Source organism: Struthio camelus, chromosome 20 (assembly GCF_040807025.1).
Source record: "Struthio camelus isolate bStrCam1 chromosome 20, bStrCam1.hap1, whole genome shotgun sequence".
NCBI classification, from domain to species: Eukaryota; Metazoa; Chordata; class Aves; order Struthioniformes; family Struthionidae; genus Struthio; species Struthio camelus.
In genome coordinates, this window is record NC_090961.1 from 12,633,530 (window position 1) to 12,661,259 (window position 27,730).

At 43.7% G+C, this 27,730-nt stretch overlaps 1 protein-coding gene and 1 long non-coding RNA gene across 22 annotated transcripts in view; one reads left to right on the plus strand and one right to left on the minus strand.

Annotated features, from left to right (window-relative positions):
* ZNF618 (zinc finger protein 618) overlaps nt 1–27,730 on the plus strand; it is a 181,159-nt gene that overhangs the window by 64,395 nt on the left and 89,034 nt on the right. For 18 of the 20 annotated variants that reach the window (XM_068914443.1, XM_068914456.1, XM_068914457.1 and 15 more), the window contains exon 2: nt 13,919–13,962. The exons of the other annotated variants lie outside the window; for them this stretch is intronic. In XM_068914443.1, the coding sequence (XP_068770544.1) occupies nt 13,919–13,962 (44 nt within the window). The remainder of the gene's footprint in view (nt 1–13,918; nt 13,963–27,730) is intronic. 20 annotated transcript variants of the gene reach the window in all.
* LOC138061714 (uncharacterized) lies at nt 13,977–23,796 on the minus strand. Of its 2 annotated transcripts, XR_011135617.1 has the most exons (4): nt 23,677–23,789; nt 19,333–20,416; nt 18,361–18,456; nt 13,977–17,504 (listed from the first exon to the last, which is right to left on the minus strand). It is a non-coding gene; the product is annotated as an uncharacterized lncRNA (long non-coding RNA). The 2 variants fall into 2 exon arrangements; XR_011135618.1 differs by lacking the exon at nt 19,333–20,416 and having other exon boundaries at nt 23,677–23,796.

Below are 27,730 nucleotides of genomic sequence, written 5' to 3' on the forward strand. Positions count from 1 at the left end.
TGTTGTACTCCCTTTCCTGGCAGGAGACTTGGTGTTTCCTATGCTTCGGTAGCCAAAGCGTGTTGTGCTGAATCCTTCTCTACCAATATGCAGAAATGAGTGATTCTCTCACGTTTGCCTATTTTTGAACCGCTACAGGGGCATAAGTGGGGGTTTTGTGTAAAAGGACTAAATTTTTATTTTGTTAAATGAATGGTCTCCCTCGTTAGCGCTGGGAACAGGCACTGCTTGTTCTGTGATGCTCTCCCTGCGGAGAAGGAGCTGTGGCCACGTGCTGCTTCGTTCTTGCGTTCCTGTAACTAGCACCATGTCAGCGTGGCCGGTGTGCATGTGCCCGCTGAGTTGTTTTTCAAATGACGCTTTTAAAAAAAATTCTAGATGCACATTTTTCTGCTATGGATTATCATGAGTTTGGCAAATGTTTAGTTTTTCATCACGTGCCTCAGCTTTAAACTAAACTTCAGAAGTACCTTGCATCTGTACAGTGCTATTTTATTATGCAGGAACCAAAAATGTTCTTTAAAGTTTTTAAGAAGGAAAAAGCCAGCAACCCCAAAGTGTACAATTCTGCCCAGGGATCACATTACCTGCCACTGAAACCCAGATAACTTAGCTGTGAGCTGAAGCAGCTGTTCTGAGACATGCATCACATTCTCCACAGATTTAAAGGGCAAAGTTTTGGTTATGAAAGTTTATTCCAAGAAGTATTTTATTACTAGCCTCTTTCTGGTCTGTGAAATCTGTGAAGCTCTGGCCAGTGGATCTATCACAAGTGTAAGCAATCCTCAGAGGGGCTGCACTCAGATGTTCTTGATAGGATTTTAAATTTTTTTTCCATGCCTCTTGGGTTGAGGCTTCTTTAAGATCTCAGATTCTTGCAAGAGACCTGACAGCATGCGGAAGCAGCAACAGGACTTTGAGGTTTCATGGTGGGTGAGGGCAGATGAGTGGAATCCAGGTCTGAGATGGTTGTTCCTCTGGACACTGGTCAGGTCCCTCTTTGTCAGTGTGCTGAGAGCAGGCTTCCTGCATCAGGAGCCTGATGTAGGAATGGAGGGATGGTTTCTATTGAGCCATCTTGCTGTTAGGTACTTCACCTGCTTTAATACGCATCCTGATTGCAGGTTACTTGTAAAAGAATGCACTCCTTTAGCTCCCCTGTAGGGTGGGAGCCTGTTTTTGTGTTGCAGAGTTGCATCTGAAAGACCCGTTGCCCCTGCTTTCAAATTCGGACATCCTGCTGTCTGGGAGCTTGAAGTATCTCCTGGCTGATGTTCACTGTTGCAGCTATGTATAAGAAAGAAGTAAGGTTCTCGAAGAGAGTTGTGAGCAGGAGGCAAACCATGTCTGCAAACGCCACCTCCAACCTGGAATTGCCCCTGCTAATATACTGGAATTCTGCGCTCTCTTTAACATGTGTCTCACTTCGTTAAACTGGTGCAAACGCCTGTGTATGTTTGCTCTTACTGTGGTTTTGCAGAGGCTTATTTTGACTTAGATTAAACTGTTCCCAGTTGACTTCTGCTGAAGTCTCTCATGTGCAGTGGGGTTAAAATAGCTTATCATATTACTTCCCATCAGCTGAGCTGCAGCGACAGTCTGCCCACATGCTCCCAGCCCACTCCATTTGCAAGGTGGCAGGATTTGTCTTAAAACTCAGCTTTCCGGTCTCTTTCGTTACGTCATATCGGCTTGTGGTTGGGAAGGGTTGAAAGAATGCGGATGGATAGTTACTGGCGATTCCTGCAGTTTAGGTAACTCGTAGTGCGTCAAGTTATCAAAACTCAATTGTACATTGCATTTGAAAACAAGACCTACCTACTCGGAGCCAAGAGGTGTGCCTATTCACAAACGTCTGTGCGGTTTGAACCAAAATGTGTTTAGCAGCACTGGTGTTGTAAAATGTGTGTGATTCTGTGTATAGACAAGTCCTATTTTAGATTTTTCATGTGCATGCATAGGTAGATAGATATGTTTATTTTATCAAGTTGGAAAACTGCCTGTAACAGGATTTAAAAAAAAAAAATTGATTTCCTGAGAGTTTCCTGTGAAATTGGAAACCTGGAAAAAAAGAGTGTATTTGTAAAATACTATCACATGACTCTTTATCCCTCTTTTCCCTCAAGTTAAAAAAATAATAATAACCTCCTCCCCCTCGAAAAAAGGTTTCATTCCATATACATTTATTCTTTAAAAATATTTCCAGCTGTTTCTTTTACTGGGAAACTCATACCATCTGTAAACAACTGCTTGATTCAGATAATTCTGTTGTTTTGCCTGGCCGCTCTTATTTTCCAGGTTTTATAATATGAGAGTTTTGAAGTAATCAGTAATGGTTTTTCTCCTCTTCACCCTCAGTTTGATTATTTTTCTCCTTAAGAATGGAGTAGGAAGAGCACTAAGCAACAGGAGATGGAAAAAATAATATTTTGATTATTTTTCAGTTGCTTGTAATCAGGGAGAAACTCTTTAAATCCAAACCAATTTATTTCATTGATTTAATTCATAATTTTAATTTCATGACTTTTTTGAAAAAAGTATACTGAAGTGCATCAGGTTGAAGCTTTTTAAAACTTGTTTGAGCACAGGTACTTTTAGGTTAAAAATTATATAATGTTCCCCTTCTGTCTACTTCTGGTAGAATATGCTACTTGAATTTCACTAAGCTGCTATAGGAAAAAATTGAAATTCAAAGCACAGATTCTGCCAGTACTTTCAGCAAGTTCATAAAATTACTCATATGAATATTCCCTTGACTCAAAGGCAACTGCTTGCAATCCTTAAACATGTCTATGACTGTCTGAAGTATTAGGAGCCAAAGCAAGTGGTTGGCGACATGAAAATCTTGGTTACTTCAAAGGAAAAATTTTTTTTCGCTTTCAAGACTGAACAGCTGTAGAGTTGTTCAGTGCATTAGCAAACTGATTGTGACACCCCCCCACCGCCCTTATACCAGTAGACTGGCATTAAATCCAGAGGCCGATTTTAGGTTTGCAGTCCATTACGTAGATATGTTGGGGCGGGAACATCCTCAGTGAAGTAGGAAAAGTGCCATTAACATAAATCTGGACGTGCTGTTGGGTATGCATGGCCTGGTCAAAGAGCTTCAGCTTTACTGATGTAGAAATTCACTGTGTAACAAGTTTGAGATGACAAATAGCCAGCCAGAATTATTTCCTTGCTACTTTTGCATTTAGTCTCCCTATTAAGAGCCAGCAAAACCCTACGTGTGCCCTTTTCAGCATGGATTAAACCTTTTCGGTTTGGAACCTTTCAGACGCACATCCAATTATGAGGTATTCAGACAACTGGGAAGTTGAGTAGACAAAGGCAAAACACCCAAATTATTAAATTCAGATTAAAAAAAGGGAAGGAAATAAAGAATAGGCAACAAGTAACTACAGTCCAATTTAACAAAAACAATTTCTGATTTTAAAACTTTTTTTTTGCCTACTTAAAATTTTCATCTCTTCTGAAACTTTTCAGGCCTCCTCTTTGTCAAAGGTATGAATTTGGGGAGAAGCTTGAGCAACCCAATCCAACCATTTTCAAGACCAAACAGTGAAAAAAAGAAGTTAAAAGAAAAATAATTCTCTTGCCAATACAAAGAGAATTTGAAATTGGCCTAGAGTGGGGCCCTGAGTTAAGTCAGAAGTAGTGAAAATATAAGAGTGGAAATATCATTCCCATTTCAGTACTTCCGATAAAATCTCTTGTTTATGTCTGACCTTTAGGCTGCTTAGTTTGATCAACCTCCTGGTTGGTTTCTTTATTAATAGTATTATAGAGGCACCTAGCAGCTTTGCTGAGACTGGGAACCTGTAGGAAAGCAAGACACTTTTCCGGGGTGTACAGCTGGCAGTGTGCAATACTGTCAGCTTTTAATTATCTCATGTAATGCAGGGATGGGTACCCAAGAGGTCCTAGACGTGAATAACTCATAAAATACGCAAGTTGGACTATTGGACTATAGGAGCACCTGTGTGCTTTCACTTTGGGATTGTGCTGTAGCAAGAGGTTCTGGGGGTACTGGGTCCACTGCCTTGGTACCAGAATAGTTGCCCCACCATGGGCAGGGAGAGCCACGAGATGTGGGTCCTCCTATCATCTGTTGAAGCAGATTGGGTCCAGCAGTCTGTTCATGGCAGAAATGGCCAGGTGAAAGTGTCCTCAGAGAGTCGTGTCCCTGGGGAAGAAGCCCTGTAGTGCATTTGGGGTGTTGCTGTGCTGGCATCCCTGCTGCCTTTGGTGGGTTGGGATGAGGGTGCCCCTTTCACCACCATGTCCTTCTGGAGTCAGCGTGAGGCACCCTCGCCTTATGCATCCCGCACCCCGTCACCTGGGACCACCTAAAGTGGGACACAAGCTTTTCCTTTACAGTCTTAGCAGTTTCTCATGGTGAGAGGTCACAGCATGCTTGGATTTTCTTGTATGAGTATAGTAATAACTCATTACCCTTGTCTCCTCGTGATGGTCATCCAGTAGTGGTGAACCAGCCTGTAAACTCATTCCTGATTAGTGAGACCAGCTCTGGAAATCGCTGTCTTGTGCAGTTTGGTTGGAGAATCACGCCGATGGAGTTGTCATATTTGCAGGCTTAACCATGTGTCATTTTTTTGTGATGCCCATCCTCTTCAACGGATTGGCCATCAGCAAGTAGGGGATGCGGCCGGGGGCCAGGATAAGATTAGGTGATGCTATTTTCCCGTCTTGAAATTGCTTTTTGACGGCTGATTTCTTTTTATGATGAGCAACCAACTCAAACAGACATTTATTTGCATGTGTAAATTTGGTATATGTGTTCATGTGAATGAGATAGCTGCTTAATAAACCTCTTGAATTTTTGTGTGCTCAAACACACACGCTCTGTACATGCAGATTTACAGACAGCCAATTGGAGAATTGCTGGTTAATTGTGTCCCCAAGTGCAGTATTAAATGTAAGAGTGTTCAGTCTATTAGATGTGTAGGAGCTAGGGATGGATGTTACAGCACCTGAGGTTAAAGTCACCTTAACAGTTTCCTATGAATGAACTTTGGAGATCTCAATGTTAAAGTAACTCTTTTTATGCTAAAGCTGCGTTTAAATAATGCACGTGCCCCGGAGGAAACGTGGCCTTGTCATGGTACTTTCCTCTTACACTGTAGGCTTACCTGCATGCTATGTTGAAAAGTCTAGAAGATATTTAAATAAACACATCTGTCTCCTAACATCTATGGATGGCTCTGTCCCAGCACAGTAAATGCTGCTGGACAGGTGAATCGGTGGGGTGGCGTTTAGTTCCTGATGCTTGTGGTAAAAGCATGGCCCACAGCTTTCAGTCCCATCACGTCTCAGGTATCACAGAACGGTTGATGTTGGAAGGAACCTCTGGAGATCATCTAGTCTAACCCTCCTGCTCAAACAGGGTCACCTGGAGCATGTTGCTTAGGTACCCCTGATGTTGTGATCATCGCACTTTGGCGCTGGAGGTGGCTCAGTACTGCCACACCGGGTGGTTTTGATTCATATGTTTCGTTACTGCCAATCCTTGCTTGCCTTTCTGAAAGTTCATCGCTGGCCTAGACTCAAGCTACGCTCGTTTCTGTGGCTGAGATGAGAGTCACTTCCTTTTTCCTCTGATGACCTCAAGTAGAAAATACTCCCCCAGCTCTCATCTTGGAGGGTGATTTTTTTTTATTATTATTATTTTTTTAAATGCAGGGTTTTCCTCATTGCTGCAGGAAGAAGTAGTGACCTCATCATCCTGTACGTGCTCTTTTTTTACCCAAAGCAAGAGTGCAGCTGAGTAGAAGGGAGAAATTCCCTCTGATGGTCAACAGCAATTTTGACACTACTGTTTTTTAAAATCCCGCTGGAATCCCAGACCCGCTTCTCATCCATGGCTCAGTGAGGGAGAGGTCGGCGCCAGCTCATGCTGGCAGCAGGACTGCAGGCAGGAGTTGCGAGAGCTGCTGGAGTAATTGCTGCGGGGTTGCACTCTGGTGTGTGGCGTGCCAGAGACGTCTAGCAGAAGCTGGAGATCAGGAAAGGGAGGGGGGTGACCCTTATAGACTTTTTTTCCCCCCTTATTTCTTAGGGGGGGAGACTGATGCCGTTCCTCTTATCAAGCAAACTTATTTGTCCCTCCTGGAAAATTTACCTCTTTAGGGACTGCCCTGTGCAGCCTTTAAAAACTTGCTCAGGCAAATATGATAAAACATAATATGAAAGCAAACAGTCTTAAGGGATCAGAGATCATTTTTCTTTGGGTGAGGGACGCCTTATCTCCTGGAAGTCCAAGCGTCGGAGTCATGCTGAGGCCGGTGCACTTAAATCCAACGATCAGCTCAAGCAACATTGTTCCTCGCTTTTAAAATTTTGGAATTGACCATGCGTTGATGTGGGTGAGAGGAACAATTTGGGGAGGGGAGATGTGGGAGGACTGCAGTGTCCACGCATAATTCAGGAAGTTGGGTTTTCTTTAGCAGTGTAGCATCCCTGTTATTGGCAAGGGGAAGCAAAAGATCCAAAGAAAAAGCATGGATGGATTTATAGGTCCTTGTGTTCTGCACATGTTTTTGTAGTGTTGTGGGGTTTCTTTTTTCTTTTTTTTCCTTTTTTCTTTTCTTTTTTCTTTTTTCTTTTCTGTTTTTTCCTTTTTTTGTAGTTTTTTCCTTTTTTTTCTTTTTTCTTTTTCCTAGTTTTTTCCTTCTTTCTTTCTTTTTTTCTTTTTTCTTTTTCTGGTTTTTCTTCTTTAATAAAAATTAAATGGGAAACTGCCACTGTCTTAACCTTTGTTTAAAAATAAATAAATAACAGCACTTCCTGCATTTGCTGTTGCTCTGAAGTTAATAATAATAGACAGCACAGGTAGTCAGGCCTGTAGTTATTTTTATGGAACATTCCTTTGTGAGACCTGTTTTCAGTTGCTTATATTGTTGCCAAATTTTAATTATTTGGGGTGAAATTTTCCATGCTGGGTGTCTGCTTCTGGCTCACTTTTAAACTGTATATGTGTTTCATGTGTCGACTAAAATTATTCAGATGTCTTAGAGAACGTGTTCAGGGAAAGTAGGTTGTCTTTTTTTTTTTTTTTTTTAATAACCTCAGGTAAAATAAACAATTCAGACTTCTTGCAAACAGTCCGCAGAGTAAATCTGATTTAACTCTGCCTTAGAACGGCAGCTGGATATCTACACAGTGGGTTGCTCTGGGAACAGGAATTCGATTTCTGTTCTTCCATTGAAGAACTGGCAGAATTATTGGCTTAAGAGCAAAGAGGCTTTGGAGCAAACCACTAAAGTGTAGCTATTTTATGAACAAATAAAATATCATTTAGTGCAAGGCTCTAATAAGCTTTCATAAAAAGGCAGGATGACTTAGTAACCTGGGTGAGAGCAATTAATTAAGGTTGTATAGGCAGCTTGAGTTCTTACTCTGGAGGTCTTGCCATTGCAACCTTAGCATTGGTTGAAGGTGATTTTGGGTGGGATGGGGTGGAATCCAAGCTCCCTTGCCCTCGGGAGAGCTGCTTGCCCTGGAAGTTGGCAGCGCGAGGGCTGCGGACCCTGCGCCTGGGAGTGGGGCTGAGCACAGTGTATATGGATGCAAATCAAAGTGATTTGTGTAATTGTTTCCAATAGTGGTGTAAATGATCAGGCAGAAAGCAGAAAGTTTAAATCTATTGAAATTTCATTGAAGACTTTTATGCTTTTTGTTATTTTGTTATTTGTCAGTAATTTTTTTCTTACTGTAGTGTTGCCCTTTTTCCAAACGTGCACTTTTTACTGCCTATTTTAAGACATTCTGTTTGGAATCTTATTCTTAATGCTTCATCCTGTTAGGAGATGGTGACTGATACATTGCTTATTTGCCACTTGAGTTATTTTTTGCTTACCACTTGCTTGAGCAATGTATGGATAGACGCTTTGCATTATGTATTTGTGCATTTTACTTTCATAGAAATTTATTTGTATTAGTTAAATGAAGCTACCTTAAATGTAGCAAGTATGTATAAAAGTAGCTTATGAAATAGTCTTTGAATTTTAAATGATTTTATTTGAGAGAGAGTGTTACTAATTATACTGTAATAGGAGTGTCTCTGTTTCAGATCATGATGTCCCTCAGAACTTTAGAGCTAGTAGACCTCATCCTCTCATGCTCAAAGAGTGGCACACGAATACAAACTCTGCTACTCTGCTTTTTCAATTAGGTAAAGAAGTCACTGAATTAAATTAACTGGGTAAACTGGTGTGCAGAAGCTTTCTCTTCGTACTTTGCAAAGACGCTACTTTGCAAAAGCTGCTCTGATACATTTCAGCAAACTGGTTGCAGATGGTTAAATGATGACTTCCAGCCATTCACTGCTTTGACTTCTTCCTAGGCTATTTGTACGCCTTAAATAGCGCTTTTTAAATGCAACATTTTATTTTAAATAGATTAATAGTGTGGCCTTCAAAAGGCATTATAACTTCATATTTGATTCCAAATTGGTTCATTGCAAAATAAAATAAAAAATATGATTGAAATAAGTTTTTTTTGTTTTTGTTTTATTTTTTTTAAATATGTCTACATCTTCCACTTTTTCCCCATGTTGAATGCGAGCCCCAAGCTGGAGCTGGCTGTGGAGAGCACGCAGGACAGCTCTGCTGAGATGCACCCTGTGCACTGGCGTGCCTCCTGCCTTGGGGATTCTCTGTCCTTGTGGGTCTCCTCGGCCCTGTTCAGGGAGCAGAAGGAGGAGCTACTTTTTTGGATAGGGACATGGAGATGGAGGACAGGACAGAAAGGGCAGTGCCACAACGAAGGGATGAAGACGTACTGCTGAACTCTAGTAATTTGGGTAGCTGTTTCTCAGCCTCACAGTTTTCTTCTGAAGTTGAAAGGAATGCTTGTGGGGGCTTGTCTTGGTGGCCTGGGATCATGATGACCTCTCAACCCTGGCTTATCTAATATACGATGCCTGCCTTACCCTGGTGGGTGAGTCCTCACGGTCACAGCTCGAGAAGCTGCGAGTAGGACCAACAACAAAGTGCGGATCAGAGCTAGGCAGCCAGTGTCACTTGGGAAAGTCAGCAGGAAACAGGTGGAGTACAGAGACAAAACCTGGGCCACAGGCAGTCCAGCCATGCTGGATACCAGCTCTAGCACCCAGCGACAAGGGGCACTGCCCAAGCCAGCGCTACCACCACAGGCATGTCCACCAAATCAAGTCCTTTGGCTCCTTGGCATCAAGGTTATTTTGGAAAGTGAAATTTGGTTTAGGTTGCTCAGGGTAGGAGCCACCTAACTATAACAGAGGTAGGACAGGGTTCTCAGCTTCATGCTGTGCTGCCCTTATCGTTTTCACATGGACAGCAGAAGGAAGCTAGATGACTCGGATTAAACATTGGATTGTAAGGTGGCTGAGATTAGGTAAGAGTGACCATAGTTTTAGGTGTTTTTTTCCCCAGCTGTAAAATGCCCCTGTTACTTCCTATATACAGTTGCTAGTAACTTTCCGAAATAGCCCTCTTTTTTTTTAATTTGTAAGTGTATTTATTTTGCAAAGTTTGAGGAAATTGCCATAATGTTTTTTTTAATTACACTTTTGCACCTTCACATACTGTGTGTGAATGGAGGGAATTATCTTCCCGTGTTTCACTTGAGGAACGAGGAGGCTGGACATAGTCGTGCTAAAAAACACGTTAGTGGTCTCAGTGCTGTAGCTGATTAGTTATTATTAAATAACCTTGCAGCTTTGGAATGGGCTGGGATCTGCTGTGCTCGGTGCAGTACAAATGCTGAACAAAACAGATCCTATTCCTAAGGAGCTGTAATGAAGATAAATTGATGTTACAGAAAATTTGGCAGTTAATTGCATGTTTGGAAAGCGGGTCAGTGTGCATGCTGAAGGCTTCTGTTGTGCTTGTGAGAAGAGAGGCACTTTTGGTGAGAAGGTGCTTGTTAAAAAGGCTTCTGGAAGCTTAATGACAGCTAGATCTGATTTCACTCTGACTTGGTTCAATGTTTAGGTCCGAATGGATCCAAAACAAGACACCGGGCCGGGGGCTCACAGCGGCCATCAGCAATGTGTGGCGCGGCACTCCAGCTCTGCCTGCGTGCTGGTTTTGAGCATTTCCCCGCATGGGAAGCTGAGGGAAGATGCCAGCCTTGGAGATGCCTGCGCCTCCAAGGGGCATACTGGCTGAAGCCGAATCTTCTGGATTTAGAGCTCTTATTTCTTCTGGTTTCTTTTTTTTTTTTTCCTTTTAAAACAAAGAAAACCCACGCTTCCCTGGCTTCCATCACCTCTCTAAATTCGAGGACTCCTCAAAAAGCACGTGTGTAACGACAGTTTTGGCTCTGTGCTTATATATGACATGAGATGGGGAAAGGGTCTCAGTCCTGCGGGGCTGGGTGGGCTTTGGAAAGGCTCTGTGCCTGCCCACTGGGATGCGAGCGGGGCGCTGCTGGGAATTGCATAGGTGTCGGGGGCCCTCTAAGGACGAACGCTCGTGAGGGTTGCACCGCTGCACCTCCCTTTCGCGCCCTTCTGGGAGCTGGCGTTGCAAAACCGCAGGACGCGCGTGCATCCACCAAAGTGGACTGCTTTGGGTGATATTCATGCACGTCTTGCCTTCTGTGCTGGTATGTGCTAAGTCCCAAGGGGGAGAGAGTCCATGAATTGCTCATGAGAAGTCAAAAATCAAAATAATAGGAGATAAAAAAAAAATAAAAAATAATTTAAGGAGCAGCGGACAAAATGGGGAAATTGGGCAGGGCTAACGCGTAGAGTGGGGATGGTAAGTAAAAAGTGAAGATTATGGATAGAACTGGCCTGTGTGGCAGCCTTCTGGTGTCACCTTTTGTTTGGTTGCCTGCGTGCTGCCCACGCTGAGTCTTGATGCTAGAGCTACAGATGTGTGCACACTTAGCTCTACTCTGGGTTGCACTGAGTCTTAAATTTCTACCCAGAGATACTTAAGAGTCACTCAGTAGTGGTCCACAAGCATAGGTCTAAAGGCATGTAGTAATTTATTTCTAGTGAAATGAATTTCTAAACTCTATATACAAATATGAAAAAGAACATAAAATGAATTACACGCGTGATCTTCTGCAAACTAATATCTGTATCAGGTTAGGCAGTAAATCATAGGAGAGAGACAAGCTAACACGTGTACGTAATCTAGAATAAAAAATGACATATTAGGATATCGACACACTTCATATCTGTAGCACATACCCTTTCAGAGCAGGTTCTGAACTTGAATTCTTGCTTATAAAGGAATTCTTGCTTATAAAGAGGATGACTAAGTCTGCAAACTCAAACAGTTGTCCTGAGTTCAGGCTAGCTTGCTGACGGTTACGTACATGTCCATGTGCCTCCCAAACTGAAATCTTTTAATTTTTTGGTAAACAATATTTGATCTTGTCAATGGAATGGTACAATGGGGTAATCCTAACGCACCTACGTGAAGGCAGAGTTAAGGCTGTGTGTTTAGCTTTGACTTCTGTATTTTGTGACTTTCACGAGTACTTGTCCAGGCAACCTTTATATTCAGTAAGTATTTTTAATGTGGAATTATAATTGCAGGAGCCCTTGCAATTTCTCTTTGATTCAGGAATGTAGCTCCCAGTGTGACTTAGGAGGTTGAGTTTTACAGAAAGCTCTTTAAACTGATGGGAATTGTCATGTACCCAATCTCTAAGGGATTTTAGATAATACAGATGCCCCAGCACCCCACAAGGTTTTTGCCCTAGCTGTATAATAAGACTCTTTTTTTTTTTTTGTCTTTTTTTGCACACAGATCTAATCTCCTAGAAAATGCCCCGAAGGTTTGAGCAATCTACCAGTTGCAGGAACCCATAAAGCTTTTTTTTTTTCCATTGTGTAAGCATGACAAATCATTAATTTTTGATTGATTGCTTTGAATTATGGGTGCTCTGACATCCTTTCTGTAGCTGAACAGCTGTATAACAAATGAACATATCAGTGCTCACAAAAGATTGGAGATCTAACAGAAGCAATTACATTGTCAGCTCCTCCCTTCTGGCTTTTCCCAGGCAATGGAGGGAGGAAATTTTTTAATAGAAATTCCTCAAGTGGCTAACAATAATAATAATAAAAAAAACCTTTTTGTAATTCAATTAGATTTTTATCTCTTCATTTCTAGTGCATTTCTTAAACCTTCAGAAGCCAAGATGTGTTTCTGCTTTGTGTAACTTGGAGAAACTCTTTGAACAAAATTTCACATCAAGAATTAAAAAATAAAATCAAATTGTAATTTTTGGTTGCTATTCCTTTAAGATTTCAGAATTGCACCAGTGCACTAAATGTGACCTCCATAACTTTTAAATTAAGAATTTATGCTGGCTTGAAATTTATGAAATATTTCAGCATGAAAGAAAGCCTTTTTCCCTCAGGAAAATTGAGCAATAAATCACAGCACTCTCGATTTACTGCCCTACAGCCAGCCAAAGATAGGATTTTTTTTTTCCTTCCCCCCTTCGTTCTGAAAAAAAAATGTAATCATATAAGACAGCTTAGCTGCTATCCTCCCACTCTCTAGAATTTTTAATTTCAGCTGTTTCTGCTTGGATTTATTTCCAATATTCCTGCTCGGCTTTTCAATTTCCTCAGTTATTAAATTTTAATTCAGTGCATTAGCATTTAAATTAAAAAAGGGTTTATTTTATCGAAATCGTTGGCTAGCCCCCATCCTGCTGCACATGAATTGCCTGTTTCTGCCATTTGCACAAAATGTGAAATGCAGCTAATATCTTTTAACTTATATTTGCACAAATTCAGAAATAAAATTTCTGGGTTTGGAATAATATTGTCTTTCCAAGGAAGGCTCTAATCAGAGAACCAGGGGAAAGACACAGTGCCTGGCAACTTTAAGAGGCAGAAATAGTAGTTACTCCCTGATAATCCAGTTCTAATGACAAGCAGGTATAGAATTAGACAATTCATAAATAACTGAGGGAGGTGTGCTTGACTTGACCCTTCTAATTAGGGACCAGGACAGGTTTGTTTAGAAAACAAACACAAAGCCTGCTTGTGACTGGATCTGGTGTTCACCTCTCTGCAAACTGGTATTTAAGAATAGTTTGTCCAGGAGAGCAAGGACTTGGATGCGTCAAGACTTGGGATGAAGAGGGATTATTCCGGGTTTAATTCTGCATTCTGCATGCCTTCCTGGTCGGATCACGTAACCTTTTGTTTACTGCTCCCTTCCCTCCTAACAAGGCTCACGTCTGCCCATCGCACGTGGGCGCGTGAGGTTTGGTTGAGTGTGGGAAAGGGGAGCTGGACTCCAGTTGTAGCCTTGGCACAGATGTTCGCTGTGCCCTTGGACAAGTTAATCTCCTTGGGCCAGATTCAGCTGACGTAAAGTCTGCTGGAGTCCCTCTGCCTCGTGTCTCAGTTGACTGGCTCCAGGCCTTCAGAGCAAATATGAGCCACAATGTCTTTTAGGTCTTTTAGGTGTAGTTTTAGGCCGTCTGAGTTTGGATGCAATTTTAGCCCATCTGAATTTAGAGATTTTTGCCTTTTTTTCCTTCTGCAAAGAAGGGAGTCTTTTAAACTTCGAAGAGCTCCAGGGTAGCACAATAAAATAATTGCACAAGAGATCTACCAGTTGCTACCAGCATGGTGTTTTTGGAGACATCGTCAAGGGGATATGCACTGGGGATTAAACTTTTGAGTTCTCAGAAAGTTACCTCACTTGTGGAGCTGTGTCTTAAATTATGCCTCAGTCTACTGAAAACTTAATGCGTGTACTTGGATTTAAGTGCATGACATGTCCTGCCAAAATTGAGAATTGAGCATGTGTGTAATTCAGAATGGAAAAACCCAAGGTATTTTTGATGCAGAGAGCTAGCAGGAAGAGCTGGAGTGCAATCTTGCCTGCCTTATCCTAAACAGCCTTTTTTAATATCTTTTGCCCCCTAGGCTGACGAGAGCAACAGTACTGGGAGGAGGAGCTCTTCAAGCAGGTACGTGGATGGTTTTCTCTTCTCTGGTGGGATGTAACGGACAGATCTCGTGCTCTGCCCTGCCTGACTCCAGAGCAGGAGATGGAGTGGTGGAAGAGCAGCCACACGAGAAGGGTCAGGCAGGGACTTTTAGAGCACAGGAACCATACACCCATTTTTAGATGGTGCTAAATGAATAGACTGATGAAACATAATTTTGGCCTTTGGGGTTGCAAGGAAATGCTTGTTTGTAAGCAGTACAGGGTGGTATGCCTGGGTCTCCCTGGCCCAGTACCACACCTAGGATGTGATGTTGGGCTTCCAGGACCTTTGATGGAGGCCCTTGGCGGTGTTGTAGTAGTTGGGTGAAGACCGCCCTGTTCCTGTGCAAGAAGAGAGGAGGGAGGGGTGTCCCTGTGCCCCCAGCCCCCTCTGATCTCTCTGCATGCTGTGGGCCTAGAGAAGTAAGGGGCAGCAGCTGCTTCCAGGCCCAGGATAAAGCGATGTCTCTGCAGCTCCTGCAGGCAACTGCTTTGAGCACAGGGGCTCCTCAAAGTGAAGCACTCTCAGGTCACAAGTATGGGACTTTACTGCGGGCATCCCTGCTGCTGCCATCCCACCCGCTGGTAGTGTTGCCTCCTCTCCCTTCACTGCCTCCCAGGTAGATGGCTATGGGCAAGACACCCAGGGCAAGGCACAGAGCTCATCTGCCTGGCAGCCTAGCCTGCCTCTGGGTCCCCGGCAGCTCTCCGGAGAGTGGGAAGGAAGGTGTGCAGCCCAGGTGTGCATCCATGAGTGAGGGAGAAGGAAGCAAGCTCAACAAGACAAAAAAGAGGGATGAGGTCAGGCCAGCCCTGTGCCAAGGCCTCTCCGTCTCCTGTCTGTTAGTGTTGTAGGGGATCTTACCTTGCTGGTGTTCCCAGGAGATGCAGTGGGGCTAGAATTAAAGAAAATGCTTTTCAGTCATTTTTTACCTCCGGAGGCTTAGCTGAGGAGTCCGGGAGCCAGGGATGAATGGTGGGAATGGGGAATATTTGGTCCAGGAAATCAGTGCGGTCATGCTGTGGAAGTGCTACTGTTACCTAGAGCAGTCTGCCAAACCCAATGCCCTTGAGTGTGTTCGCTTTTCCTTGAGTTGACTGTGTTTCAGTGATGGGTCATCTAATACTTGCATGCATGCTTCCAGTGGTCTTGAGGGGTCTGCTGGAAAGGCCTCCTTTTGCAGCATTCATTGCCGCTGCTGGACAAGACAGCCACTAAGCTGTGGAAGTATGGAAAAGTATGCTTTAGCTGGGCTTCCACTGTAGAGAAGAGTTCATGTGCTAGGTAGCTGTGGGAGAGATGATGGGGAGCAGAGAAGAGAGAGACTCTGCCTGGGAGCAATCTGATTTATCTGGTGCCATCCACACTCCAAGCTTGTTCCTTATTGTTGAGCCATCCCCAAAATGGCAAACTCATCTTTCAGGATTAAAACATTTTGTGGTAAAAATGGGTGGTGACGTAGGAGATTAGAGATGTCAGGCGGTAAACGTGGACAATGCTAAAGTTGTATCGCAGAATGCATGGCCTGTGACAGGGAGCAGGCTTCCACAGAGCAGGAAAGCATCTGTGAGAGTTGGAGGAAAACGGTAGGAAAGACAGGGAAGTAACAATAAATGCTGGGAAGGCGCACAGCTCATTAAAGTGAGGTCCATGAAGCACCTGAGGCACCATTTAGGAATCACGTCAGAATGGGGGGCGCGGGGGGAGATTAACAATAGAAAATCTGTGCCAGTTTGGCTGCTGTGGAAAAAGTCGGCATGGTCTGGTGGGCTGCACCCCATCCATGAGACGCTTCCATTGGGCTCACCTGTTTCTTCCTTGGCAATAAGGACACGACTGCTTGGACAGTCCTGAAGCTGATGCTGCTTTTGGTGCTAGTGGAAGGCAAGCGATGAAAGCCAAGGCACTGTGTCTGCTTGAGGAAAGTGGGATGCGGCTGGAGACCCAGTAACCCTGGACTGATAGCACTGCTGTCTTTGCTTTGATGTGCTGGTGGCAAGTGGTCATCATCTGTGCAGATTGAGACCATCGTCTGTGCACCCAGGCAGTGAAATTCATCTTGCCAGTCAGTGCTCCTAGCCTTAGTGCTGCTCTCAGCTGGCTTTGAGGGAAGACCCAGAAGCACTTCAGTATAACAGATCTCCTTTGAGCCATGAGGCTTTTGTCTGGGCACCCAGAGCTCCTTGAAGCTAGGCAGCTGGAATCACTGCTCTCCTGCCGGGCTGCTTTCCTCTTCTAAAGCTTGATCTGTATTTTATGTCCTCACCTTTGCACTAGCAAGTGATACTGTCTCTACGAATAGTATTCCAGAACACCCTCCTGTTTCCTTCAGAGACTTAAAGGCACTGCTAAAGTTTTATCTGTCAGGTGAAATGCTTCCTTCCGTGTTAAAATCCAGTTCTGTTCTTCTGATCTCTGAAATTCTTCACGCGAAGTCCTTCTTCCACCTACTGTTGTTAAATGTGCATCGTTTGCTCCTCTGCCACGACAACCACTTTCCCTTCCATCGCTCCTCCCAACGCCCTGTCTCAGTGGTTTAGGTGTATAAGAAAAAATTATTTCAGAATAAAGCAGTGTTATTTACCTGAAGCTCTTTAGTAATGCTGTGTTGCCTGGCTTTGAAAGGCACCTGGTTGTCTGCTAGATCAGGGCTTGAGTAAGAGCAGGAGGCAGATTTCCGTAGTGGGCAACCACGCCAGCATTGGGCATCTCGTGCAGAGGAAAACTGCTGTCTGGTCCCCTGTCAATGCTGTCAGCGATGAGCAGAGGGCAGCTGCCTTGCCGTGGTGAAAGGCAGCTTCTCACTCCTGCCGAGTGTCCCCGGCACATTGACCCTCTAATTCGGGATGGAAAGAGAGGCTGGAGCACTGCTCTTGGGGGCTGCTGTTCTCAGTGTCAGGTCGTAGGTACAGGGGCCTCTTGTTACTCCTTCTTAATGTCCCTAATAAAACACAGTTAGGAGGAGCTCTGCGTATTATAAATTCAGGCAACACTTGTAAAGGTACAGAGAAAAGCCAGGCCACGCCACCATATTTTGGAGAGGCTCGTTGGTGAGGTAGCGTGTGCACTGGTGTGGGCTCGCTCTTGGGACAGCCGGAACAAAGCTCTGGAAGGAAAACCAGGCACTGGCGAAAGAGAGAGATGAGTGAGAGGAACTGGACACCGTTTCCTTCCTCCAAAGTCTTTCTTCTGACTGACTTTTAATTTGAATTTGCAACCCTTCCTGAAGGGCTTTGCAACACAGGTTAATGAGCACGTTCTCAGTGAGGGAGCTGACGCCTTTGGGAGTGTGTCCTTTGTGGGTGTCCGCTTTGTCCTGGCGTGCAGGAGATACTCGGTGGGCTGTGTGCCTGGCCCTCTTCCTGGGTGTGAATGCTAGTGTTTCCAAAAGCAGTTACCACATTTGTGCCCTTAATTAATGATGTAGCTGTCAGAGTGCCAGAACTTATTTCCTTTTTTTTCTCTTTTTTAAAATACATTGAGAGTAAGTGTTGTGGTTGCTCATTTCATCATTTAGCGGACTGAATAAAAGATGAGCAAAAAAGAAAAACAATGAAATCTATTTAAAAAATAAAACAGAATAAAAATCTTAATATTTCAAGAAAGCTATATTAGTGACTAAAGGTTGAAAATGAGCTTTGACAAAATCTTTTCTGAGGCCTTTAGTGGCTGAGATAGATGTTGTTTTTCATAGTTATTGCTGTTTGAAACTGTCTCATTAGTTGCAAGCTATAGTGTAAGCGCTTTACTATTAATTTCTATCAATAAAAAATATAAGCAAAATAAGGTTGCCAGGGTAACTTTACCTTTCTGCATTTTTTTTTACTACGATATGCTTGATTTTAATGTTGTGACTGTAGAATTGTCACTCCTATTTTTATTTATTGCCTTGAATTAATTTTATTCTATTTCAAGTAAATGTTTCAAGCTCTGAAGGCGCAAGATTTTTATGATCTTACAGCCTTCACAGCTCTGATTTGACCTGTCTATTGCCTTTGAAATAACATGGTTCAGCGTGCAGCTGTTTTCAACTGAGAATTGGTGGTGTCAGAGAGCACTCAGTATTTCCTACCTTTTAAAATTGTGTGTGATTCCTGCTCCTCACTGTATGCTTATTAATAGGAAATTTTAGAAACTGAGGAGAATTATTAACAACATAGAAAAACCTTCTTTTAAGGGAGCTAGAGAAGTGATGGCTGTTTCCCTTGGAGATGATGACAACTAAGAGACAACATGACAAAGCTGTGCATGTTATTGAACGGTCTAGAAAAGCTAGATCAGAGACTTATTTTTTCCTTTTGCAAGAAAAAAAAAACAGTCAACAAAAATAAAAGATAACAAATTAAAAGTCAATAAAAAGAGGTATTTTTTTCTTACGTGATGGCACTTAGCTTTTGGAACGTATCACTAAGTGATGGAGACCAGTGCTTGGGTCGCGTTCAGAAGGGACTGGACTGTTCTGGAAGATGTGACCTGTAGGCGACATGGTTCTTTTGGGTTAGGAGAATTTCCTGGGGATCAGTTACCCTACAGCAGTCTACTGGAAAGTTTCCTGAACCTTCTTCTGAAGCCCTGAACTGAATGGACCAGATTTGATTCATTCACTGGTATGAATCTGTGTGACAATTCTTGAAGGACTTGCGATGGGAATCGAGGATAGTGTGGGAACATCATTCAGAAATGCAGACCTCAGGGTAATTGTTGAGAATCTTCATAATACTATTGTAAAACTAACTACTTACCAATAATTAATGTCAGCATTCAGTTAGTGGGCTCTGGATCTTTGCAAGAAGTAATTGAAAAACCAAATATGCAATTATGTCTGACAAGCAGTGTGTGCTTTTCTTGGTCACCAGAGCCTTGTGTAGTCATGTGTTAGACATGGTTTTATATAATTATTATTGTTTATATGGTGGGTGTCAGAGGAAGGAGGAATTTTAGTTTTAAGTCCTTCATTGGCTATTTGTTTTAAAGTCATTAGATTTGTTTTCAGACTTAACTACACTTAATGTGTGAGACTCCTGCTGAGTAAATCAGACCCTGATATAGGAACTGCATCTGTTTTGCGGGAGGGAACGGAGCCAGCTGGAAGCTCAGCCTCTGTCTACACTATGGCTGTCACCAACCAGGAAACCCACTCGCAGCACAGATGTAGCTGTGCAGAAAATCATTACTGTTCTCCCAAAAACAGAGCTAAAAGATTGGCCTTCTGGGGTTATAAACTATTGTGAGGGCACAGATGGGACCCATCTTTACTACAGCATTCAACAGCACTGTCATGGGGATCCTGAAGAGGTGTATAGCTTTGTCGCTGATGAAACTTGAGGGGAAAGGCTCTGCAGTGCTGACCTGGAGGAAGGAGGAGTGAACTGAGCTGGGCAGGAGCATTTCCTAGAGGTTCTTCAAACTGCGCCACAATGGTCTCCCAGCTCTGGCACAGTACAGTTTTTCCAGATATGCCAGACCAAGCCACAGTGCTTTAATGATCTAGCAGTTTCAGTCTCTAGTTTAGAGGATGTAGCCTTCTATCTGGACGAGAAGGTGACAACGGGTGGTTGCACCTACTTCTTTGGCGCTTTCTCCTTCTCGGTTTTTCCTTCTCCAGCCTCACCAGTAGCATCCTGTCTCCTCCCTTCCTCTCCTGCTGATGTTGCTTGTTCTGTCCTTTGCAGACACCTCCTCGCTGCCAAGTCCTTTAATCCAGAGGGGTGTCTCCCCTGTAGTGGCACCAGCTCTAGCTTTCTCTCCCAGTGGCAGAGCTCCAGTTCTCTGTCACTCCCCCAGCATTCAAGGAGTACAATCTCAAAGTGTGCACAAGTGCATCTTTGGGAAGTCCATGCAGGGCTGGAAGCAGTGGTGCCCTGAATCTTGGGAAAGGGTCCCACACTGCAGGGGAGGGGTGTATATGAGGATAGTCCAAGTGGTGAGTGTTTCAAAGAAGCATAACTGTAATTAAATTGTTTCCCCTTTCTTTAAAGAGGACACATGTGGTATCTTTAGTCCCAAAGCGTGGAAAAATTGAGATTCATCTTGCATCAAAAAGAGAGAAAAATATTAATAATTAGGCAAGATATTTAATAAGCCTTGGTCCTCTCTGAAAGAATCTCACCACCCATCTTAAAAAGGAAAGAAGCAAAAAACCCACAAAAACCTCCCCAAAATCCCCAGTATCTGATTTAAGAGAAGTGAGCAGTTGAGCTCCCTGGGTGTACTACTACCAATACAAAACCTGTAGGAAAGCCAAGCAGGTTTCCTTGAAACCTGAAAGCAAGACAGAATGCCATAAATATACGCTTAAGAGGAAAGTTGATAGCCCATAGACACATCCAGGCTCCAGTGGGACTGGCATATTTTCTGAGTAATCCGCACCGACTTGCCAAACTTTCATAGCCTTGGAGGGCCTCGGGTCTGTGAGGTGGAGAAATGTAGCTTTCTGGAGATTAAAAAAAAAAAAAAATGTCACTCAGTAGCAGTAATGTCTTTAGTAAAGCTGAGTTACCAGGAAATAATTTTTCCTTAGGTCATCTACTCTCCTGGCCAGCTTGGGGTTGTTCTGATAATAGCACATACTCTCATATATTGTTTACTTTAAATGCATATGCATCTCCAGCAGCAGGACATCTACCACCTCATTTGTATCGCTCCTCACCTCGGTCGTTTTCCCAGTCGCAGGGTCCTGTCTCTTATTCTGTCTGTCTTTTGCTTTTGCTCGTTTCATCCCATTCATCTTGCGGCTGGGGTCTGCTGCATTGCTGCTGGCAGGCTCTAAGGCCTGGGTCGATTGCAGTTCAGCAGAGGCTTCTTGTGGTCATGTCAGAGGACCTATAAACGTTTGTAGGCAGTTGTCACCCCCACAGTCATTTCTTAGTCAAGCAGCATAGAGTTCTTTCACTGATAAAAATAAATCCTTAATCTATTCTCTTTGTTTTCCTTGAATTTCTTTGTCTCTGTTGACATTTCCGTGCTTGAAAATTTAAAGATGCCGGCAGCTATTTTATTATCATCTTAAATTTAGTTTTTAACCTGCGTTGTTCATATGTTGCATTTTTTAAAATCTGACTGGAGTCTTTCGCTTTTGGCAAAAACTGAGCATTTATTGTTTGTTGGATAAGCCAATTTTTTTTTAATTTGGTTAGACTTTTCTCTTCAAACCATTCTCAAGCTATTCCTAATAAGGACTTATGGGAATTTGTTTTGCTAATACTTTAGGAATTTTTTATGGCTCTTGACTATTCTGCTGTTTTCTATTTGAATATTTATTTTCTAAGTGAGAGTCAGCCTCATTTGGTCCTGTAGTTTACCTGTTCTAAAGGATTTGGAACTATTGAAGATCTCTTGAGGAATGAACACACGATTAAATTCCTGTTACTGAAGCAGTGTTTCTTGTGAGGAAAGGTTGTGTGTTTTAGTAGATGGAGATAGTTGGAAAAATTGAGTATGCTGCTTTTTTTTTCCCCTGCAGATTTTAGTAGTTGTTTCATTAATGGTATTACCTCTTCAAAAACCATCTCATCTCAATTATATCTTGAGACTGTTACTGCTACTACCCTGCTACTACCCTGCTACTGCTACTACCCTTCTAATACAGCATACTGAAAACTCTCTTTGCCGATGAACGATTGTATTGCAGTTCAGTATATCTTCTCTACTGTATAGGAGGATTCCTCCTAACTGCTGGCTTTCATCATCTGTAGTCAGTTAAATTACGGTGTGGGTTGACATTAGGATTACTATGCGAGGGTCAGAGCATGATGATACTTGCAGGGGATGCAACACACATGGGGACCTCTATCCAGATTTGAGCAGTGGAATTAACTTCAGTTGATTTTTTTCTTTTTTTCATGAGATTTTGTTGGTAGATGATCCAGAGTCCTCAGGCTGGTGGTGATGCTCCTACAACATCCATACACATCCCCAAGTGTCACATTAGTTAGCTTTGGGTTCTGAAAACTGCTGCTTCCCTTTTTAAGAGCTGACTGCCCTCAGAAGCAGCTAGCGATCCCACTTGAGGCATCTCCCTTCTAAAAAACTCTTCAAGTCCTTCTTACTTCATAATAATATTGGTATTTATTGAGCAGCTTTCTTCCAGGGAAACCTAAATGGCAGGTACCGTTATACTTGCATAAGGATGTTTTGTGAGGTTCTGATTTCAGTGTGTTTCCTGGGGGAAGAGCAAAAAAGTTATATGTGTCCCAAGTAAGAACAAGGTTTTAGGTTGCTTTTCATTCCTCAGAAATTGTCCTTGCAAGTCCAGTGACTTAGTGTGATCTCCTCAAATCTAATTGTTCTGTTTGGATCATGGGCCTCACAGCCTTCAAGAGTTGCATGTTCATCCTGGTTAACTGTCAATTTATTTTGATCACTTTATGAGTGATTAGTGTGTTCAAGCAAGTCATGTATCGCAAAGGATGGGAACACCAGCCTTGTAAAGAAAACCAACCAACCAGTGATACAGCCTTGTACCATGGACAAAACAAGTACGGAAATCTCAAGTAACGTTTGTAACCTAGCAGCAACACAGACCTTGAAGCATGAAGTTCACATGAGCACATTGAACATGGATACACCCTGAAACACTTGCCAGCTCTTTTTCTGTCTTCTACAGAATCACAAAACGGTTGAGGTTGGAAGGGACCTCTGGAGATCAAGTCCAACCCCCCTGCTCAAGCAGGGTCCTCTAGAGCACATTGCCCAGCATCACATCCAGGAGGGTTTTGAATATCTCCAGCGAAAGAGACTCCACAGCCCCTCCGGGCAACTTGTTCCAGTGCTCTGCCACCCTCACAGTGAAGAAGTTTTTCCTCATGCTCTGACAGAACTGCCAGTGTTTCAGTTTGTGCCCGTTGCCACTGGCCCTGTCGCTGGGCACCACGGAGAAGAGTCTGGCCCCATCCTCTTGACACCTCCCCTTCAGATACTTATACACGTTGATCAAATCGCCTCTCAGTCTTCTCTTCTCCAGGCTGAACAGGCCCAGCTCTTGCAGCCTTTCTTCAGAGGAGAGATGCTCCAGTCCCCTCATCATCTTTGCAGCCCTCCGCTGGACTCTCTCCAGTAGGGCCATGTCTGGCTTGTACTGGGGAGCCCAGAACTGGACACAGTCCTCCAGGGGAGGCCTCCCCAGGGCTGAGGAGAGGGGCAGGATCACCTCCCTCCACCTGCTGGCAACACTCTGCCTCATGCACCCCAGCATACCATTGGCCTTCTTGGCCACAAGGGCACACTGCTGCCTCATGCTCAACTTGTTGTCCATCAGAACTCCCAGGTCCTTCTCGGCAGAGCTGCTTTCCAGCAGGTCAGCCCCCAGCCTGTACTGGTGCACGGGGTTCTTCCTCCCGAGGTGCAGGACCCTGCACTTGCCTTTGTTGAACTTCATGAGGTTCCTCTCCGCCCACCTCTCCAGCCTGGCCAGGTCCCTCTGACTAGCAGCACAGCCCTCTGGTGAATCAGCTGCTCCTCCCTCTTTTGGATCATCAGCAAACTTGCTGAGGGTGCACTCTGTCCCTTCCTCCAGGTCCCTGATGAATACGTTGAACAAGACTGGACCCAGGACTGACCCCTGGGGGACATCGCTAGCTACAGGCCTCCAACGAGACTCTGTGCCACTGGTCACAACCCTCTGAGCTCGGCCATTCAGCCAGTTCTCAATCCACCTCACCGTCCACTCATCCAGCCCACATTTCCTGAGCTTACCTAGGAGGATGTGATGGGAGACAGTGTCCAAAGCCTTGCTGAAGTCCAGGGAGACAACATCCTCTCCTTTCCCCTCATCTCTACCCAGCCAGGCATTCCTTCGTAGAAGGCTATCAGATTGGTCCTTTTTTAGCAGGTCTTTACTCCTCTACCACAGATAGAGGAAGAAGGAGCCCATGTGACCTGCTTTCCTGTTGCCTAAAATAACTTCAGAGAATGAGAGTGAACAGTTTTTTTTCTATGACGTTTACTTTCAGAGGTTAAACCTGCACTTTGAGATTATGCAAGGGTATCTTGGAAAGTGGTAATTATGAAAAGAACCAAAATGTCCTGGTGGAACACAAGTGGCTGTGAACAGTCTATACGATTCTGTACACCAAAAGTTAATTTGGATTTTAGACATATGCACCTGCATATGCTGCCACCATGTGCATTATTAAGAATGTTGCTGGCATAGTTTGTCCTGCTCCGGTGCTTTGAAACTTGGAAAAGTTCCCAAATGCTAATGGAAAGAGTCAAGATTTGAAAGACATTTTAGAGTATGTACAATATACGTTAAGAAATCTTGTTTGCTTTACTTCATTCAGGAGACAGCAGAAGAATGAGTTTGCTCTTGATGGACGGAAATTCCCAGGAACAGGTTCTCTTTTCTGGCAAACAAAGTGGAATATGGCTCACCTGATAGAGGCAGCAGTCCGCATTAGAAACACATTGCCTCTTTTAGAAGACAATTACTCATATAGGAGGACCTAGAAATATGGTGGTCACTCCAGCACACATTTAAAACACAACGTTTATATCAAGACAGCTTCCCTTTAAGATCCACTGGCTGAAACAGCAGTTGTAGGTGTGATACAGGAACGGCTCTGTGAAGTTGTGAGGGCTGTGATTCAGAAGCTTGGATTAGGTGAGTAGGTGAGTCTCTGTGGCTTTGAAGTCTGTGAAGGAATGTCTGAAAGCAGAAACAAAATACATGGAAACTAGAAGGAAAGTGCTCGTCTCTTAACGCTGGAAAAAATAGCTCCTGTCATTTCTCCCTTTTAACCCTGAATGTGGAAATCTTTTTCCTATTAAAGTCTGAGAGAGATATGGCCGTGAAGGAGGACACAAGATGGTCACCCTGCTTCCTGACAAGCTCCACTTCCCTCCTCTTGGGTCTGAGTCATGGTACCCAGGCAGCCGGGCTGCCCCAGGGAGCAAATGAGAGCCGAAGGGAGGGAGCGGGAAGGCTACCACAAATAGTTTATCAAACTAGTAAATTTTAAGTTTACATCTTTCAGTCTCTGCTTTCGTCATCTCCTTGTAAAATGAGAGTTCATTTACATCTGTCCTTTCCGCTTACTTTAGCCACAGTCATAGCAGGAACTGTTGTGGCTCTTCCAAAAACATGACAGACATCTGTAAATTGGGCCCAATCGCAATCTCATTTTGCTTTGGCAGGCTTTTTGCTTTGGTTAGAGACTAAATAGCTGCATGTTGGTCTCAGGAAGGCATATATCGTACTCTTAATATTTTCTGTGTGAGCTTCACAAAACATGATTCTTCAAGTGTCCACTGCAGGATCCACTTTCCTGCACTCTTACGAACCTCTCTGCTGCAGCAATCCGTAAGAGCATACCAAGGACTGTGCTTGGCCCATACAAGTTTTTGTTTCAGTAGCGTAAACGGGCACACAGTGTGCTTTGCCAAGGAGTAGCTGGATATTACCATCATTGGTATCATCAAGGCATTAGTGATATATCTTTGATTCTTCCAGCTTGAATGATAACTAGGAAAAAAATGAGATGCTCCATGTCTGCTGCTGGGGCGAAAAGAGTTTTGATTGTAGGTGTTGATTAAGGGCAGTATGTCCTCCTGCACGTGTTTCCTTTTCCTCTCCTCTTGAGAAGAAAATGCACAGGAACTGACGTTGAAGACGATTCTCAAGTGATCTTACTTTGCCCCTCCCAAAAAGCTCAGCAGGATGTGTGCTATAAAAATAGCCTCATTAGAAGCCATCTGAGTACATATGCAATCACAGATCACTCAGAGCTCAGAGCATGCATGTTTCTGTTGCTGTCTTCGGAGAATTACATGACAAGTTATTCCTAGCTGGAAGAAATGTCCTTTTATAATTGGTTTTTTTCCTCATTCTTTCATGAGGGAGGAGTGTGTGTTTTTTAAGTAGCTTTTAGTCACTTTCATTATTTATGAGAATGCTGCTTCAGATCAGAAAAAGCAAACTGCAAATGCTAGTTTCTTCTGGCTGTAGCAGCTGATGGGTCCCATTTGCTTTCACTCATTGCCGATTCTGCTTATCACAGTCAGAAGGAAACGTTCTCCGAAGATAAAAATGGCACCATATTGCAGCTCTTTGGTTTGCACCCTCTTTGCCCTCTTTCCTTCTCCTGCAGGAGACCAGCTGGAAAGGGAGCCTTTGGCTTCATTGGTAGATTGTTATCCATGCAGGAGGACTCATTACAGTTACCCATTTCCTTTCTGTCCTTCCAGCTGGAAGAGCTCCTTGCATTGCCCTGCTTGTGAGGCAGCATCCTCGTTATTCAGCTCTGTAGTCTAAAACTGTTTTCCTTGCATAATCATTGATCCAGGTTTTTTTGTGTCATCTGGCTGTGCTAAAACCTCAGGCCTTCGTATAATACCATGTAGGGTAGGACAAAGGGGAGCTGTACCTGACCTGACTAGGCACATGTACACCCATACCTGTCCAGCTCCCCATGATGAGCCTTCATCAAGGCCTCTTTAAATCTCTTCTGCCTTCATGTTCTTGTATTTGACATGAAAGTGGCCGTAACATCATCAGAAGATGAAAGTCTGATGATCAAAGCAGGCAGCAATGTTGAAATGAGCATTGCAAGGTGGTAAAGCTGGTGATACAGTAATTGGCTATGTGGCCTACTTAGGAGGAGAAGCGATATATATGGGGGTAGTGGAATGTTTGTGTACCTTTTTAATGTTTAAAATCCGTAGGGTCTGTTCTGGAAGGCAAAACAGTATCTCACCAGTAAGACCATCTGGGCACACCACTGAATGACGACGTGAGCAGTGCTTGATCCCAAGGCTTATGCCTCCTCAGCAGAGAAGAACCTCCTGGATCTCCAACCTCCACAGCTCAATAAAGAAAATACTTTAAACTGTAAAGGAGATGGCATTCCCACAGAAAACTCAAAAAACATGACCAAGAAATTAGACCCACCCTGTGGAAGGGGCTAGGGCCCAAGCTAGATGTGCTTGTGTGCTCTGTTAATCTCTGGTCTGATTTTTCTGAGAAGTTTTTATCCTAAACAAACAGTGGTTAGTTCCAGGATTATCATCTTCCCAAGGGATGTAATGCCAGGGATATCAAATGCAGTTAGACCTGAACAGGGAATTACAACAGATTCCTGGAGAGCCATGCTTGATCACTATAAAATTGCATTGTTTCACCCACAAAAGGTGATGGCATGAGGCTTGGGACTTCATTCAAAGCTACCATAGGAGGGGTTGGGGTGCAGTTACCCAGGAGTGGGGTCTGACCCATGGCAGGTTTTCCTTTAGCTCTCATGCAGTGCTGTCTCCGTGAAGTGGAAGTTCTCATCACATCACTGCCTGGTACCAGTGTATTACCTAGTAATGCCCTGTAAGATTTCAGAAGATGGGGCTGATCTCACTATTAGTACAGTGTGAGCTCTGTTTGGCAACGGGCAGTGTGTTGGCCCCCGAGTCGCAGGGCTCGGAGACATGGTAGCCTCACTATTCCTACTGGGGAGTACTTCTGCTTCCAGGACAAAATGCTGATTCATGACTTAGCTGAAGGCCTGGAAGCTGCATAATCTGCTTCTCTGCGTGCCCCCGCTCCCACCCAAATACAGTATGATTTGCTTCCAGTCTTGGGATCTACAGAACTATAAATTCACTGCTGTTCTTATTCATCCCTTTTTTGGCACCTTTATAGCCAGCTGTGGACAGTTGTGCATCAGCTCTGGTTATGCTGCAAGCAGGGGAGGAATGGGAGGAATGGCAAGACCAGTTCTGGATACAGCAGTGCTAGGGCCCAGCTTCTTACCCCAACCATGCA